Genomic DNA, 17,725 nt, shown 5'->3' with positions numbered 1-17,725 from the left:
GCTGAATGCTGCTACACAAACCAGTACTTCTGCTCCTGCACCGCAGTCTTCTGTAGTGATTGCAGAGGGAATCTGGCCCCTTCTTTATCACACTTTCTTCTCATATAATTCCATATAATTTGAAGGGGACAGATGTCTGCTACCTTTACACACCTTGTGTTACAGACTTCAGGTAAAAATAGCTAGGCCTGTTGCCGTGCACATCAGTGTTATCTAGTTTTAAAACCTACCGAAAAAGAAGGCACAGATTAAGTATTTTACAATCAGTAGCTGCTGCCTCTTTCTTCCCAGTGGTGTGATCTGTTTGTGTGTTTTTTTCTTAAGGAAAATGCAAGAATTTGGGGATGAAATATTAGGAGACATATGGTGAGTAAATGTCATGGATAGGGGGAGGAGAGAATAATAAATTTTTTTAGGAAAAAAACTTTGATTTAACCTTGACTTCACGACTGAATTGAAAAACTAACAACTTCTGGTTTTTTTTCTGTTCATACCACAGTTTAAAAATGCATTGAAAGCTAAGTTGGGGTGATCTTTACTTGAAGTAAAAATGTAACAAAAGAAATTGTGAAAGGGAGTTAGCAGAAGGAAAGATACTGGTGTATCATGAAACAGATTTCATAGCAAAACTAGAGAAACTCAGATTTTACTGAGTTTCCAACGTTACATCTCACAGAGACCAAGATGACTTGGATTTAGCCTTGTATTTTCTATATCCAGGTTTTGGGGTGGGTACCTGAAAAAATTCCTATCTAAGGCATCCGACATTCTCATATCTAAGTGTCTTTGTGGAATTAACCTCCTTATCTCTCAATGAGTTGTCTTTTCCTCCCTTCCTTCCTTCCTCCTTCCCTCTCCTGTGTTTCTGTTCTTTCCCCTCCTTCTTCCCCTCTTTTCTTTCTGTCTCTTGTTTGATACTATGGTCAGCTAATTCAAACAAGCAAGTTTCAGCGGTGTTTAACACTGGTTAGTCTTATCATTTCATGTAATTGGCTGTGAAGCATTTTGCCCGAGTTGCTAAATCCCTTTTCTCTGAAAATAAAAAAACCCAAGCAAACAAAATGTGCTATCACTTTTTTGGCAGCATCTTTAATCTCAAGTTTGGCATATTTGTATTTCCTAGCAAATGCATCTATCATGTCAGCTATCATGGAATGAAAGAGAATTCTCTAAGGAACATTTTAGCTGCCAAAATAAGGCAACACAGAGAAGACTTTTATCTTTTCGTCTGAATACTTTGTTACCACTTATTTAAAAGAAGAGTATTTTAGTAGTAAGTTTCGTTTTGAACTCCAACCATTGAGAGGTTTTCAGAGGGAAGATAGGACAGAAATCCAGCTGGTCAGATGTCTGTCATCAGGATATCCTTCCACTGTAGGACCAGATCAGTTGTGCCTAAATTTTTCTACTGAAATTTTTGGCCAGTTCTGTTTTCAATAATCTCCCAAAGGGAAACTTTACACCCATTCTGTGTAGCCTCTTCCTTTATTAATAAAATAGTTTCAGAATTTTTCTTTGTCCTGAACAAAGCATGGAAGAGCTCTGAGAAAGAAAGGCCTAAGTGCCCGGTGGGATGTACTCAGGGACAAGGGAAGGTAGCATTTAGACTTGTAATGATAGCATAAGGCAATAACTGCAGTAAATAACATTTTCTTTTATTAATTTGATTACTAAGGTCTTCTGTTCTCCACTGTTCACCAAAAGCAATATGGTCTGATTTTCTATTTTAGGCAGTGCCTGCCTTCAGGTGGCTGAGCTGCCTGGTTCAAACCAAAAGTGATTTGAACTGTTTTTAATCAGTCTTAGGGGTAAGAGCGAGGAGGGTGGAAGCTGATCCCCTGTACTGACTTCATGAGGACTCCAGAACTCTTTTTCATACCTGCAAACTCTTTAGAGTCAGGGAGCAACCTGGAGAGGAGATGAACAGTGACTTCTGCTGGTTTTATGTGTGAGGCGGTTTATAAGAGCAGTGCAAGTGTTTCTGTAGTGGTATCTTGAATGTGTGTGCCATGCTTCTCACCTAGCCTGGTACTACCTCTCTGGGAACTGTCCCTCCTGCCTTCACGTGGAGTTCTTTCATCATTGCTGTCTCTCTGACCCCAGTCTTATCTGCCATTTCCTACCATTCACCCTCCTTTAAGTAAAAAATGATTGTTTTAGTATACCTCAAAAGGCTAAAGCAAGTTTGGATTCACAGGGCTTGTATGATATGCCTCAGTTCTTCCATTTCAGAACTGAATTGTAACTTCTGTAGTTCCTAGCTGGCAAGAAGCAGCAGGAGCTGTCAGGAATCAGAGTTGTGGTTCCAGGAATCAGTCTGTTTCCTTTTCATTCTTAAGCTTATCCATTTTGCCAATATAGTTTATTATCCATTTTGAACTGCCTCTAAAGCATTCAAGAGAAGACAAATTCTTGGAAGCCTCTGTCATCTGTGTAGGTGAGGGTTTGGATTATGTTGCATTTCCATATACTCTAGAGTGAGAAAGCAAATAGAGACTTTCCTCAATACATACAGTGCTAGCAGGAAAAGTATTTCATATTGTCTTAACATCTCATTAAAGATATGGAGAAGAAGAGGGAATTTTTAATAAGTTGCTCTAACATTATCTATTGGCAAATCAGCAAGTGTACGACTATTCAGGACACAAAGTAGAAAAAAGAAATTATCTATTTAATTAGTCCTGTGGCTTACTAGCATTTATTGCAATAAAATACAGAATCATAGAGTAAACTTTGCCAACTAAAATTTATGTCACACGTTGACAGAGTGATTATATACGGCACTGTGGTGGGTTGACCCTGGCTAGACACCAACTGACCACCAAAGCTGGTCTATCACTCCACTTCTCAGGTGAACAGGGGAGAGAAAATATAAGGAAAGGCTTGTGGGTCAAGATAAGGACAGGGAGAGCTCACTTACCAATTACCATCATGGGCAAAACAGACTTGGGGAAGGTTTAGTTTAATTTATTACCAATCAAATTAGAGTAGGATAATAAGAAACAAAAAAACTAGTCTTAAAACGCTTTCCACCAACCCCTATCTTCTTCCCCAGCTTACCTTTACTCCCAAATTACTCTACCTCCTCTCCCCCAGCAGTGCAGGGGGACAGGGAGTGGGGGTTGAGGTCAGTTCATCAAATGTTGTCTCTGCTGCTCCTTCCTCCTCAGGGGGAGGACACCCCACACTCTTCCTGTGATCCAGTGTGGGCTCCCTCCCATGAGATACAGTCCTCCACAAACTTTTCCAATGTGAGTCCTTCCCATGAGCTGCTCCAGCATGGATCCCCCACAGGGTCACAAATTCTGCCAGCAAACCTGCTCCAGCATGTGCCCTGCTCTCCACAAGTCCACAGGTCCTGCCACGAGCCTGCTCTAGCTTGGGCTTCCCATGGGGTCACAGCCTTCTTCAGGCAATCACCTGCTCCAGTGTGGGATCCTCCATGGGCTGCAGGTGGATCTCTGCTCCACCGTTAACCTCCATGGCCTGCAGGGGCACAGCTTGCCTCACCATGGTCTTCACCACGGGCTGCAGGGGAATCTCTGCTCCAGCACCTGGAGCATCTCCTCCCTCTCCTTCTCACTGACCTTGGTGTCTGCAGAGTTGTTTCTCTCACATCTCGCTTCTCTCTGCCCTGCTGTTTTCACAACAGTTTGTTTCCCCTTCTTAAATATATTATCACAGAGGCACTACCACCATTGCTGATTGACTCAGCCTTGGCCAGCAGCAGGTCCGTCTTGGAGCCGACTGGCATTGGCTCTATCAGACACAGGAGAAGCTTCTAGCAGCTTCTCACAGAAGCCATCACTGTGGGCCTCCTGCTACCAAAACCTTGCCACACAAACCCAATACAGGCAATTAAAGATATTTCAGTAGTTCACCCTTCTAAGGTGAAATGCCTTCTAAGAGAAATGAAGGAGAGCTGTTCAGTAGTAATTAAGAATGTTTATCATTCACATGGCTAAAGAAAATCTTGGCAAGAAGAAAAGACAGCTGTCATAATAGACCGTTACTACTCAATGGAAATGAGTGGAATTGTGTGGTAATATTTTTCTTCTATTTTTTCCCCTTGCAGAACTTTCCTTTTTGTTAGAGACGGTAACCCAAATAAACGGAATGTGCACAATGAGACATCTATGCACTTACTGTGTATGGGACCTCAGATCATGATCTCAGAAGGAGCTCTTCATCCTCGCCTGACACGACCCTCAGAAGATGACTGCAGAAGAGCAGACTGTCTGCAAATGATCCTGAAGTGGAAGGGAGCAAAGCTAGATGAAGGACAATATGAACGAGCAGCCATTGATGCTGTCGATAACAAAAAAAATACACCTTTGCACTATGCTGCTGCTTCAGGGATGAAAACCTGTGTCGAGGTAAAATTTGAAACATAATCACAAGTCTGTGTACTGCTATTAGTAAATGACATGTACAGTGTTTCACAAAGCTGTTTCAGGGGAAAGAAAAATCTGATAGAGCATATTGAATTAACTTTTTAATTCAATTTTTCGTTAATTGAAAAAATGATAAAGATAAGCAGCCCGAAATGTACACTGTCTGTAGAGAGCAATGGAAAAAAATGGATTACATATATGTACATTAACTTCATGACATAAACTCCTCAGCACAAAGAAGACTCATGTAGGTTACAAAAATGGGAAATAATAATTACAGGCATAGGTATCCCTGTATGTGTAAAGAGAAGTGAAATAACTGCCTGAGAGAAAAATCAGAGCTTTTTTAATCCTGTTCTGTAGCTGAGACTGAGAAATGCTGTTCAAGTTTTAAGAACAGGTTTGATGTCCTTAAAGTACCACTTTTTGAAATTAGGCAGGGGGTTATTTGTCTTTTTCTGATTCTGCAGGAATAGTGAACATAAGTACATTTTGGGAACTGTTACTGAGTGACTCTTTGATGGTGACATTTTGAATTATCAACATTTACCCTCTCTGTAAATAAATGCTTCCTAATGTCTCGTCTAAACCACCCCTGGCGCAACTTTGAACTATTCCCACACATCCTGTCACTGGATAATATTAACTTGAGACTGTGTCTCTCTGATCCCTTGCTCAGTATCAAGAATCAGTATCAAGTATCAGGAATCAAGAGGATGCTGCCATTAGTTTTCAGTATTTAACCCCCAGTATCGCAGCCTAAATCTTGCCCCTGTACCTTCTTTCCTCTCTGCCCTCTGTTGTTACAGCTCAGCAAGCTCCATGCTAGCACTTTGTCTTTAACACATCCCTAGAAATTGTTTACACACTTACTGAGTTTCACTAGGAAGGGAAGTCATTGCTAGTTGAATTACACTCAGCGAATTATCTACGTGGTAACTGAATTACACACAATTATTGCCTGGCTTTCCCTGTCAACTAGAATGAATTTTTTCTTATTTCTTTTATGATTAATTTAGTGCCTCTTATGATGCGATTGATTTGTAAACAAATATCAAGCTGTCTCCTAGGTCTGTGTTAATACTGCTTTTATCTTGATTGTCAGCTTTTAATTCTTTTTAGATTTGATAAACAAAATATTAATTGCAACGAACTGTGTACTTTTCTATTTTCCTCTCTTTTAAACCACCTTGTTTTTGCTAAATTTTCAGTCACAGTTGTTCTACCTAGCCTTCCCCAAGAAGATCCATTTGTTTTTAAACATTGTACATTAGAGGACTAATCTGCATGTCATATCAGAAAATGGGTGATATCAGGATTTAGCATTTAATGAACTCTTTGAGCAAAGCCGGTAAAGAACACTCAAATAAAATAATTCGATGTGAGAACAGTTGCTTCTGGTAGTGAAATGGTAAACAGAAGAAAAATTTAGTAACCAATTTCCAACAGATTTCAATTTCTGGTATTTATAAGCTTGCTTACATTTTTGAAATAATATGTGCATTATGCTGACTCGTAAAGTGTTTACTGTTGGACCCACATCAATATATACTGCAAAAAGAAGGAACAATTACATTATCCACAGAAACCCTTACTTCCTTGTCTTCTGTCTCTATCTCTACAGTTGAGATCCCCAGATAAGTTAGAATTCAGATTTACAAGGAATTTGAGCAAGGAGTCTTCTGCCTCAATCGTTCTGCCTTCATGCCCTGAAATGGGGCTATACATTGGTATTAGAGGTAGCCACATTTGTTCAAAAATGTCAGTTTCAAGAGCATGAGCCAAATGTAAGATCCAGGCAGACTGTAGTGTCAAAAAGAATCACAGTCGCTGCAGTGTAAATTATGGTTCTGGAGCTGGCCTGCAGCTTTTAGCTGCAGACTGTAAAATCAATTGGTTTTAAACTCATCATGAAATTTAATGGTGTGTGTTTCTTCACAAGTTATCGTTCTATTTCTCACTGTCTGTGATATAATTCATTAGATGAATCCAGCTACTAGACTGCTAGTTCTCCATTTAATTATATAAAGTGGGTTATGTTATCATGACTACATACTGTTCAATTGACTAAACCATTTCTGACTCTAGTTTGCTTTCAGTTTGTCTTTGAAGAAGAATATTTACAGTCTGATCCACATGGATCGCTATTTGCCAGAGTTTGGACACAGTTATGTAGTCTAACTAATCATGTTTCCTACATTGGAAACATACAGTACACCCCAAAGTTCAAGCTCTGCTATGTGCCGTAGCATAGGGTTGAGGACCTTGGATCCTAAGATTAGTATCTGAGATATTTTAAGTCCTGCAGTATAGTCTGGACTCCTTCTAACTCCTTCAACAGGAACAGGGCTATGAACAGGAACACTGCATTATGCAAAGCTCAAAACACAGCTTAGTGGAGGAATTTAACAATTACCTCTTTGTTTCTGGAAGCATTTGAGGGTTAAAATTCTTAGCAAAAGAAAAAGAGATAAAATACTGAATTGCCTAATCATCAAGCCATCTTCCCTCTCTTCAGTAAACTCAAGGTCACTTTGAACCCCAAGAGCAACTTTTGCCCAGTTTTGTGATGATTACTCCCACTTGAGAGCAGCATTCCTCTTTAATCATCTCTTTCTTTTTCCGTAACTTTTCAGGAAAACCCCAGCCTCTGTCCTCACCACACCCACATAAGGAAAGGAAAAACAAACATAGTTTCTTGTGGGTGAGCCACCTACTAGTTTATTTTTTCAGAGTTGGCAGTCAAATGTGCAGTCTCAATGCTGCTCCATTCACATGTGTTAAATTTCTCCTCTGAGTGGAACAGCAGTGTGGAACCCATTGCTAAAGGTAGTTAGGACAAATGTAATGTGCCTTCCTCAAATAACTGAATAGAAAAAAGATTTAACTTACACTCTTATCACAGCATATTTGGCATATTAAATGGCATTGTTGTGATTGTTTAAATTGTTAATGTGGTTATTTAAATTATTTATCTCCTTTTAATTACTTAAGAGACACAAGCCTTTTTAACAGTGCTTCCAGAGAAATATGACATCGTTATTAAAAACTTGTTCATTTGCATATTCCTTATCTTGCGCATTTCAAGCAGCATAGGTCTATGGAGTGTTCTTTCAAGTATATTTATTATTTTTCTTCCTCAGAAGGTGTTTTGATTGCCTCAGTTAATTTTCTGCTAGAGTTTAAAATGTACAGACAGAATGTGAAACTCAAGTTAACAAAGTTTTGGCAATATTAGGAACTTTAGTTAGAACAAGGTAACTGTAGGCTGAGAATCTTGACAATTACTTTAGTATTATCTTTATGTCTACCTGGGACTCTGCTATGAAGATAAAATGTGCTGTCGTACTTAATGACACTAATATCTTCTCAACTAAATCTTGGGTTTGCACTGTTTTGTGGTATTTTGGGGTTTGCATCTCTTTTATTTTGGATTTTGTGGGAAAAGTTTCCAAAGAATCTACAAGAATTATTCCAAGTTTGTAAAATACATTCCGTATTTTAGAGTGACAGGTGCAGGAAATACAATCTGCTGAAGAGAAAAGTAAGTGACTGATCATGATCTAAAAGGTTTATGTGTAGAGCAGATCTTTTTTGGGAAATTTAACCTTTTTTTAGAAGTGTAAAAATTAGAAGCTGAGTTTTTAAATATCCTGGCTAAAAATACAGGATAGCATTGTTACAGCTGTCATGGTCTGAAGGCAAGATAATGTTTATAGATTTTAGTTTTATTTAGAAATAAGATGAATCATTTTAGTAGTGAGTGAGTGTCCTGGGTGCTCCATCATTAGAGGTGTAGCACATGTTATAAAGATGTCATAATAAATCAGCAAAATGGTCCACTGTTGGCCTTTAAAATTTGTGGCATTTGTTGTCCTTGCTTATATCGGATGAGTTTATAGCAGGAGGCAATGTTGGCAAAGCAATGAGAGCAGCATGATTACCATTTGCTATCTAGAGACTACGTTTCTGGGTGGTTTCTGGCAAGGGAGAAGACTGGTGAAATGGCATAATACTAGACCACATTAGAATTATTAGAATTACTTCATTTCGCTTTTCTCATGTCCTCGAAACTGAGTTGCCAGTAGTACTATGTGCTTTCTGTGATTTAGTACTGCATTTTCCCTCTTACCCAAGGATTCTCCCATTTTCTGTCGCCACCAGTGTACAAGTGCTGGGAAGAATGGTGGAGTTATACCCATATATAAAGAATATTTAGAGGTGTATCTGGTTCCATCTTGCCAAGTACTTGATGACCTCCTATTTTCTATGGAGCACTGACCATATCAGTAGAGCAGATTTTTAGTTTTAGCAGATTTTTTAAAACCTAACAGAGACATATTGTACAGCATTGCCTTCTCACATATTTCTGAGATTTTGTGGTTCTGTGGAATTATGGTGTGTATAGGTATAATTATGTATGAAATCAAACGGAAATTTATTTAATAACAATAGAGAATATTTGTTTCCCATAGGCCATTGCTGTTATATTTGTCTCTCTGTTTTCCTTGTTCATATTGTTTGTTCTCTTCTTAACTGACATGTGTTTTCTTTTGAGTATTATTAGAGTTGGTAATTAATAACTGTTTACATCACCATTTTACTTTTCAGCTTCTAGTAAAACATGGTGGAGATTTGTTTGCAGAAAATGAAAATAAAGATACTCCATGTGACTGTGCAGAGAAACAACACCACAAGGAGCTGGCTCTTAACCTGGAATCTCGAATGGTATTTTCACGTGATCCTGAAGCTGAAAGCATTGAAGCTGAATATGCTGCTTTAGACAAGAAAGAGGTCAGAGGATACTTTAAATTTGGGGTATTTTACACATTTATGTTTGTAGCAGTTACATTGTGACAAGATTCTGCAAAGTATTTCAGTAGGTCCTGTACTTTGTACTGTATATTTGTAAACAATTTGTTTTTAACACAGCTCTTTTTAGCTTTCATGTTAAGCTCAGAGAACATAACCAATGCATTGTCAGAACTAAAAAGAAGTTTTATTCATATACTTAATTATGTGGACTGTCTTGAAAGTGTTGCAGGCTCTGAGGCTGAAGGAAATACAATGAGGCCAGTAAGTTGGGAAACAATAGCTCTAAACCAAACATTTTTTACATATTTTTATTTCTTAAAATGCCTTTCTGTCTAAGAATGAGGGCAGGAGAAAATATGAAAAGGAGAACATCTGTGGGATAGATTAAGGAAAATGTTCTGGTGGGTTTTCATAGACTGAGACAGGGTTGAATGTCACCAAAAACCAGCTGAGTAGTGCAGGATTTCAAAACAGTGCATTTACTTACTTGTTTTATAACATGATGGCTGAAGCTACTGAATACCAGAACTTCTATGAAAACCAGGTAATAACAGGTGATGTTATTTTGAAGTCAGTTTTTAAAAGAGAAAGACAATTCACTGACACAAATTTGCATTAATTCTGGTGTGCCTTGTGGAAGACTGTGATTTGATAAGGACAGTGTCCATCTTTCAGCAGTTCAGTTCACTCCTTCCAAAAGGGTTTCTGAATAAAATCCATTTGTCATACAGTTACATAGCCTTTTAAAATCTGATTTTAATACAGTGGTCCCTGAAGCATATTCTTAAAGCAACATTTATATTTTACTTTTGTTTTTAGTATACCTCAAACATTTCTAGTGATCAAGTTAGAGACTGCAGTTAAAGATGGGTAGCAAATAGTTTTGAAACTCAGACACGTTTGTTAAGTGTGTTTCCACAAGATGCAGTTTGGAAGGAAAACAATGCACCAACACACACATAATCTGTATTTCTCTGTATAAAATGCAAATGCTAAATATTTTCAGAATGGAGTATATAAAGTGTGACTCTTAACACTTTAGTTAGTTGCAGCATAATAAGATCTGTCTATGAAGTGTGGACAGTGGAAAGGGTATTAGAAAACAAGCCAGGAGAGTATTTCAGATTACCTTCTTGTCCTGCTTCTTTTCTCTTTATTTGTTGATGAACAATCTCAAAAAATACCTATTATATAAAATTTAAGTTTATATATTTTATCTTTTAAATCTAATTGAAGTTACACTAAATTACATGACTATAACTGATTATTTTTAAACTGCTTTTACAGGTTTTGGTTGTTTTATTTGCAGTCTTTTAATTTGCTGTTTATTCTAGCATGGGAGCATACTTGTGTTGGTGATGTATCCCTGGAAGAGAACTGTCACATCCATTTCAATCACATCATGCAGTGTTTTAAACTTACGTAAGAAACACCTGGAGATGAGCAGTACTTCAGAGCAGATCATCCAGAATAGCTTTGGCTCTCAGTCAGACTCAGATAAATACATTTTGCTATAGCAAAGTATATAGTTTCTTAGTTCATTTTACGTATGTGTCTCTGAATGCTGTAGAAATACACTGCTACTGAGCGTCACAGATGTATTGAGCATATAGTAATTGGAATGGTTTTCTTCAGTTCCACAATTGATGTAGTATATGTATAATGCAAAGATCATAAATACAAATATTTATCTAAGATTATTAAAATGTACTTTCTCTCTACAGATAGAGAATGGTTTATTAAGTGAGAGAAGGGAACTACGCATAGTTAAGATATATACATATAGTGCATATACTTGAATGAGTTAAATGGAGTATAGATAATTTTAAAAATATAGGACACCTTTAACAATAGAACTCTGTCCACTCATAAAGGAGGGTATTTACATGAAGTATATTTGACACTGTTCAATTATATAGTTATCACTGCAGCAAGGAGTTACTTTGCCCATGTCTATTTTAATGGTACTTTAAAATTGAAGAAAATAATAATAGTAGTTTGAAATGAACTGTTAAAATAATCAGCTTACATATTAAAAGTACTTTCAGGAGAAAAACAGTTACATAAATTATGATATCTAAATATTAGTGGTAAAAAATTGAGAAGAAAATAGCTAAAAAGAAAGACCCTTGAGAGGTCAAAAGGGCTGAAAGCTGTAGTGAGAAGCTCGCCAGTGACTTAAAGTAGTAACTCAAATTGTATATTCCAAAATCGTGATATAGTTAAATGATGCTAATATTGAACAATGCCCTTTTCACAGCAAATATCAATAAAGAGCTCCTCCATAAATGAGTATTGAAAGAGGTCTCTGAGCCTCATGAGCTGTAATCAGAATCCTTTACAGCATATGGCAGCACAGAGATAAATCATTGATGTTTGAAGTAGTTAAAAACAAACCTCTATGCTATTACATAAAGGATATACATCCGTATAACTAAAGACTGTCCTGCAAGTCTCTGCAAGACTATGTCTTGTACAGATGGACATTTTTAAGGGTTCTCATTGTATAAAGTCTTCACTCTGGAATTTCCAGATTAGGCTACTTAATAGTACGAGGCTAAAATGTCCTTTCTTTAAGCTTCTTCTGTGGGCTCATACATTATATTATGAAACAAGTAGCTAAAGTTTCAAACAGATTTTTAAGACATATTTCCCTCATTACTTAGAAAGATAAAATTAGGATTTTTCAAAACTGCAGAATCCCCATATCCCTGCTAGATTGTGTGGAGTGCTCCAGCTGAGATAATATAATAGTCTGTTACTCGAGGGAGATAATTGGCAGTGTTGGCCTAGAACCGATCAGTTAAATATATTTCTAAGCATATATGCAGTTCATGATAAAATACTAGGTTTTAAAATATGCATGTATGCTGTAGATTTAACAGAAAAGACATTTCTTTTTATGATGTATGTGGGCTTCAAGAAGTGACTGCTGACAAAGCTACTTGTTTTACAACTGCAATTCAAAATTCAGTTCAGGTTCAGCCAAGACGATTTACTCTTTGCTTCCCTTTTTTTTTTTGCAGTATATTCGTGCAATTATAATCATTCAGGCACCCAGCTGTTTGTATCCCTGCCTCTCTGGCATGTTTTTATAAATTATCACTTTTGTGAGAAATTAAATAGGTCAGTCAAACTCCAGCATGCTATGAATCAAGTGGCCCAGATTTATTTCAGTGCAAGCCATTAACGTTCAGATTGTCCTTTACTGAGTCATGCAGGATCAGCAATGGAAGGAAGGACATACAGAAACTCCCTGACCTTGGGCAATCAAGATAAAGGTCAAGACACTTGCAGTCCATCTCCCCTCTGCTTTTCTTTCTCAAAAAGGACAAAGACCCAGTGCAGAGTTGTGGCACCATTACTCTTGCTGATCACAAAGTTTCTAGTATTGAGATGTAATTGTTTCTATCACTGATTAGCTTACAGAAGAGGTCCTTGTGGGAGTCAGTTCTGGTTTTAGATGCATTTTATAGTTTTTATGATATCTAGAATGTAGGAAGCATGTTATGTTTTTAGAGTAGGTGCCTCAGAAGAAGAAAGTTATTTAGAAGCCCAGGGTATCCCATTTCTCCCCCTCATTTATGCCTTCTGCTTGTTGTCCTCAAAGGGTTATGCACACAGTGGACTTTTACTTAGATTGTAAACTTCTAAGGAAAGAGTCGGTCTTTTGCTTTGTGTCTATGTATGCATGCCTGCATGTATGTGCATATTAGCTATCACTGGAGAGTCCTGGACTATGCTTTACATAAAATCAAAATACAGATAGTAAATAATAATGATGCATGTTGTTAAGTGTGGTTATTTGTTATTGCTGCTGCTCTATGTCCTTTCTTCTCCAAATTGGTGAAGACATTTGCCATTTGGTGGCCAGGTTCCTAATTAGTCCTGAGAACACACCAGTTTTATGTCAAATGCTTTTAATCTTTTTTTAGCTATCCTTTGTATAAATAGCACCATTGCATGTAAGAATAATTTTTTTACATACCATTTCTGTGCATATCCTCCCACTGTTTTTTCTACCTTTTGGGCATTTTCCCTGTGCAACACTAACAAATATACTATTTGTTGTCATGTTCTTCCTTTTTTGGTTTTAAAAAGGAGTCTGCAAACCATGTGTATGCATCTCTAGTATCTTGGTTGGAGCTAATTTAGAATCTTGTCTTTCTAATTTTACCTTTTTTAATGCTATAATAAGGGTTGAATCTCCAGACCAGGAAGGCAGCTGGATGATCTGCTCTGACTGTGTAGGGCTATCAGAGTTGGCCACTGTTCCTCAAGGAGGGTTTTGACATCTTCATGTACAATGTTTCCCCAACATTGAAGGTATTCAAAAGCCGTCTGGACACGGTCCTGGGCAGCTGGCTCTGGGTGATCCTGCTTGAGCAGGAGTCTTGGAGCAAATGACATCTCAGGTCCCTTCCAACCTCAACCATTCTGTGTTTCTGTGAACCTCTAACTGAGTGTCTCATCTGTCCTATTCGTGACTGACTTCTCTGCTTCTGTGTGCATAGATATTGCCTTAAAAGACCTGTACCTGATTCTGTTCACAAACGTATCCCTTCTTACTATCTAATGTCTCAATGTATCCTCCTCCAGATCAATTCAAAGTTAATGGGTCTTAATTCATGTATAAAGTTAGTGTCAGAGAATCTATATGCAATGCATGTTAACCTGACCTTTCTCTCGCTCTCACCTGAAATCCTGAGTTCAAATCTAGGCATGCATTCCTATATCCATGCCACAGTACATGAGGTTTAATCACTTCAAAATTCAGCTGGATTCTGTGAAAATCTAGGGGTTTTCTTGAGAGAGAATCAGTGTTAGGCATCATTTGAACATAGCCTCCGACTATAGTGTAGAACTGTAGAGATACTGTCTTTCAAATTTTGAAATGTGCAAAGATCATACTATAAATATTGCAAAATTACAGTGTTTCCATGTAGCTTTGCATGGTCATTGGTCTCCACAATGAATATATTTTGTCACATGTTAGCTCACAGTTGAGATGATGATCAGTAACAGTGCTTTGAATGTTTTCATTTTAATATGGAAATAAAGACTTAACTGGAGAATACTGCTGGACATAAATAGTCTTTCTTCTTCTTCTCAAAGCCATATGAGGGGCTGAGACTTCAGGACCTGCGAAGGCTTAAGGATATGCTGATCGTGGAATCTGCTGACATGCTCCAAGCCCCGCTCTTTACTGCAGAAGCTCTACTTCGGGCACATGGTAATCCGAAACCTTAGAGACTAAAGAAACTGCTTTCAGCAAAATCAAAATTGCAGTTGTATATTTACTTTTTACTTCCAAGTAAAAGAGAAGCAGTGGTTAATCAAATACCAGGAAACAGTTCACACAGTACTTCAGAAAGAAATACAGCTGCAGTATGTCAGCAAGCACTGAGGCAGACAGGAAAGCTGGTAGAAAAGTGTTTCATACTAGAAATTATAATAGAAGACATTTTAACTTGAGCAGTGTGGAGAAACAGAGCTTTCCTATTTTACTAAGAGACATGGAAGTAGAACTTCCATGGTTTTATATGACAAAAAGTCAAATTCATTGTACCTATTTATGTCAAACCATTGGTTTTCTGCCACTATATATTGGCCTATAAAAATGGATCAAAATTTTTTTTATTGTTGTTACAATAAAAGCCATCTGACCATTGTAATAAATGGTTGGAAATTGCCTTGGGCTTTAAAGCATATGAGTGTATGTCCTTGGAAGGATTTTTATAATTACTCTGTTGATACAGGGTATACTTTTCCACGGGTATATCTGTAACTAGCTTAATTTCACGGAAATCAGTCCGTGCTCTTGTCCTGTAATTTAAACTGGGGTTTTCAGAATGGGGATATACTGAATTCAGTGTGTTTGCTTCAGACAAAAGTATCTCATTGAAACTCAGTGGAAGGTTTAGGCTTTGATTCAGTATTCAGAACTTAGGCTTACATGAAGCATCTGCATTGTCACTGTATGTCAAAGGAAGTACTCGGGCAGTTAATGGTTTGCATGCTCATGACCATATTGCTGGATTGAGTTTTTATACCGTATTCCTTCTGTGGGCTCCTTGTGAAAATAAGAGACGGAAAAGTGAAAAGGGAAAACATTATTTTAAACAACATTTGACAGACTTTCATGAGGAGATACGGTACCTGAAACTCGTCTCTTGCGTTATTTTCAATAGTTGGTATTTGTGTTCCTTTTAACATTGAGTTAAGTCAACATGAACTTGTGTCAGTCTGATGATATTTAAGGCACAGTCTTTGCATATATGTTTTTTGTAACATTGATTATTTGTTTAATTTTTATAATGAATATGAATGCTATTTTGGATTCTCAGAATACCCTCATTAAGGCTAAATATTGCAAAATATTTGATTAAATGGGTAGGCAGATTCTGTAACCTGTGCAGATGTTTTGAAGAAGGAAATTGTGGCAATACTGTTCAGACTTACAGCACAGTCCATAGTAAGTCCAGAAGCAGTGAGGTTGATGTAAACTGTGGAGAAATGTCTGCCAGCATCTAGCAACCAGGGCTGGAAAGCTGAGAAGAAATCAGTCTGTGTTGCAAAGGTCATTCGACTGATGTTGTCTTAGTGATGCAGCAGTAACTTAATGCAATTGGCCAGTGCAGAGAAAGAAGCACAGACAATTTGCAAGTCATGAGAAAGTCAGCTATTTTGCCTGTAGCTATAGTCCTACACTGGAAATTACTCAAACAGAATTTATTTTATTTGAAATTAAGACATAGAATTGGTTCAGCCTGGTAAAGGGAATAAGTGAGCTATTTACAAAGGCTTAGACAATTGGGAAACATCAGATACCAAAATTGTAATGCTTTTACATTTAATCTTGACATTCATAAAAGAATAATGTGAAATCTTGACTTAATTCACACTTAATATTGAAAATTGTTTTAAATTCTTGGAAAGATCATTCTTATGTACTACTTTTAATAGTTTTAAAGCATGTAATATTTAATCCAACAAACTTTGATTTCTTTTATTGTACTATATATCATACTATATACGATATTGTGCGATAGTACAATATATTGTACGATATCAATTTACTGACACGGGCTGTGAGAGTCTATTTTTCTTTATTTTTTTTTCCTTTCAATTAAGAGACAGAAGTATGCAGAGTTGGGGCCAAGATAAAAAAAATCATTATGGCAGTAATGAAAATAAATAATTTCACAGTTTTTCAACAAATCCCTGTTTCTCTTCTAGTTCATTATACAACAGTTAATTTCAGGATAAAAGAGAGGCAATCAAGCAAATGTAACTACGTGATATTTTACCAAAACTCATAAGTTAGTGAAGAAAACACAGTGGAATCCATTTAGTAGTGTGTCTTAACCATGAGTAATTTTAAAGACGCCGTACAAGCGAAGGAGCTCAATAAAACTTTTATCAAACTTTATCTGTATCTTAGCATCAGTCAGATCCCCTCTGAAAGATTATAAGATCAGAATAATTTGAAAAGTGCTAATAAAATTTACAATTTTTGAAGTGTAAATATATTCAGGGTCCATGTCTTTAAAGAAATGAAATTGAACTACCCCATAATATGTTTTAGCTTAGAAAAGTAAGCATATGATCAGTGAATCATCTCCCGCTCAAAGGCTTTCTTCATATTAGGAGGGAGTATATTCTAGCATGATAGTAATCGTTCCTTGGCAGGGGCAATATTTTTGCCAAGTTCAGTGAACATGTCTTTTTTTTCCCAGCATTAATACAGTGTAGGACTACTATTTATCTTTTTCTTATGAAATCTAAAATTCAATAAAACCAACACAGATCTTTTGGTTAATAGCATCAAGTTTGCAGTAGGTGTACCTAACCTTGAAAAAAAACAACTTTAAAACATTTATTTGAAGCAATAGGAAAAAATTGAGAAATTTCTCTTTCCTCCTGAAATTCTAGTTCATCTGTGCATAGTGCTGGTTCTTCTAGATTCAAATCCATATAGGAATTTGATAAATTTCTATTTAAAGAAGAATTTTTAGGTATTTTTAATAGAAAAAATGCTATTCTTGAGATATCTTTAGTATTACTCTTAGGAATCAGAAACATAAAACATTTCAAACAATGATTAAGAAATATTTTAATTAGTTTTAGGATCTTCCTATATAATAAAATCTGTTTCACTAGTTCATTTTTGTATATAAATTGGAAATGTTAATTATGAATAAAAGTGAGGCATTCAGTAACAATTATAAAATAAATATGTAGTAAGAACATATGAAATATTTTTTGCAATCAGGTGGCTATTTTTCTTTTTTTTCCCCAGAAATACATCACTCATATGCACATATAAAGACTGGTAACTCATTAGGTCATAAATCTTTTTGTAATCCGGTTATATCTTAGTCTTCTTCCTTAGTTTGTAGCAATTGGCTTCATCTTAAAAAACCTCAATAGGTAAAAGTGAATCCATATTGAACAATTACTTTTTTCATAGAAAGGGAAGATACTGGAAATTCTGTGGTGCAACAGTGTTATAT

General features: G+C 36.7%; 1 protein-coding gene across 1 annotated transcript in view; it reads left to right on the top strand.

Annotated features, from left to right (window-relative positions):
- Positions 1 to 17,725, top strand: part of ANKIB1 (ankyrin repeat and IBR domain containing 1) — a 57,058-nt gene that overhangs the window by 14,415 nt on the left and 24,918 nt on the right. The window contains exons 2-4 of the mRNA XM_010182680.1: positions 4,076 to 4,376; positions 9,006 to 9,188; positions 14,325 to 14,442. Of these exons, the coding sequence (XP_010180982.1) occupies positions 4,076 to 4,376; positions 9,006 to 9,188; positions 14,325 to 14,442 (602 nt within the window). The remainder of the gene's footprint in view (positions 1 to 4,075; positions 4,377 to 9,005; positions 9,189 to 14,324; positions 14,443 to 17,725) is intronic.

The sequence above is a fragment of the Mesitornis unicolor genome, unplaced genomic scaffold, assembly GCF_000695765.1.
Source record: "Mesitornis unicolor isolate BGI_N332 unplaced genomic scaffold, ASM69576v1 scaffold2764, whole genome shotgun sequence".
NCBI lineage: Eukaryota > Metazoa > Chordata > Aves > Mesitornithiformes > Mesitornithidae > Mesitornis > Mesitornis unicolor.
The sequence above is the reverse complement of the archived record's forward strand: the minus strand, read 5'-3'. Positions and strand labels throughout refer to the sequence as shown.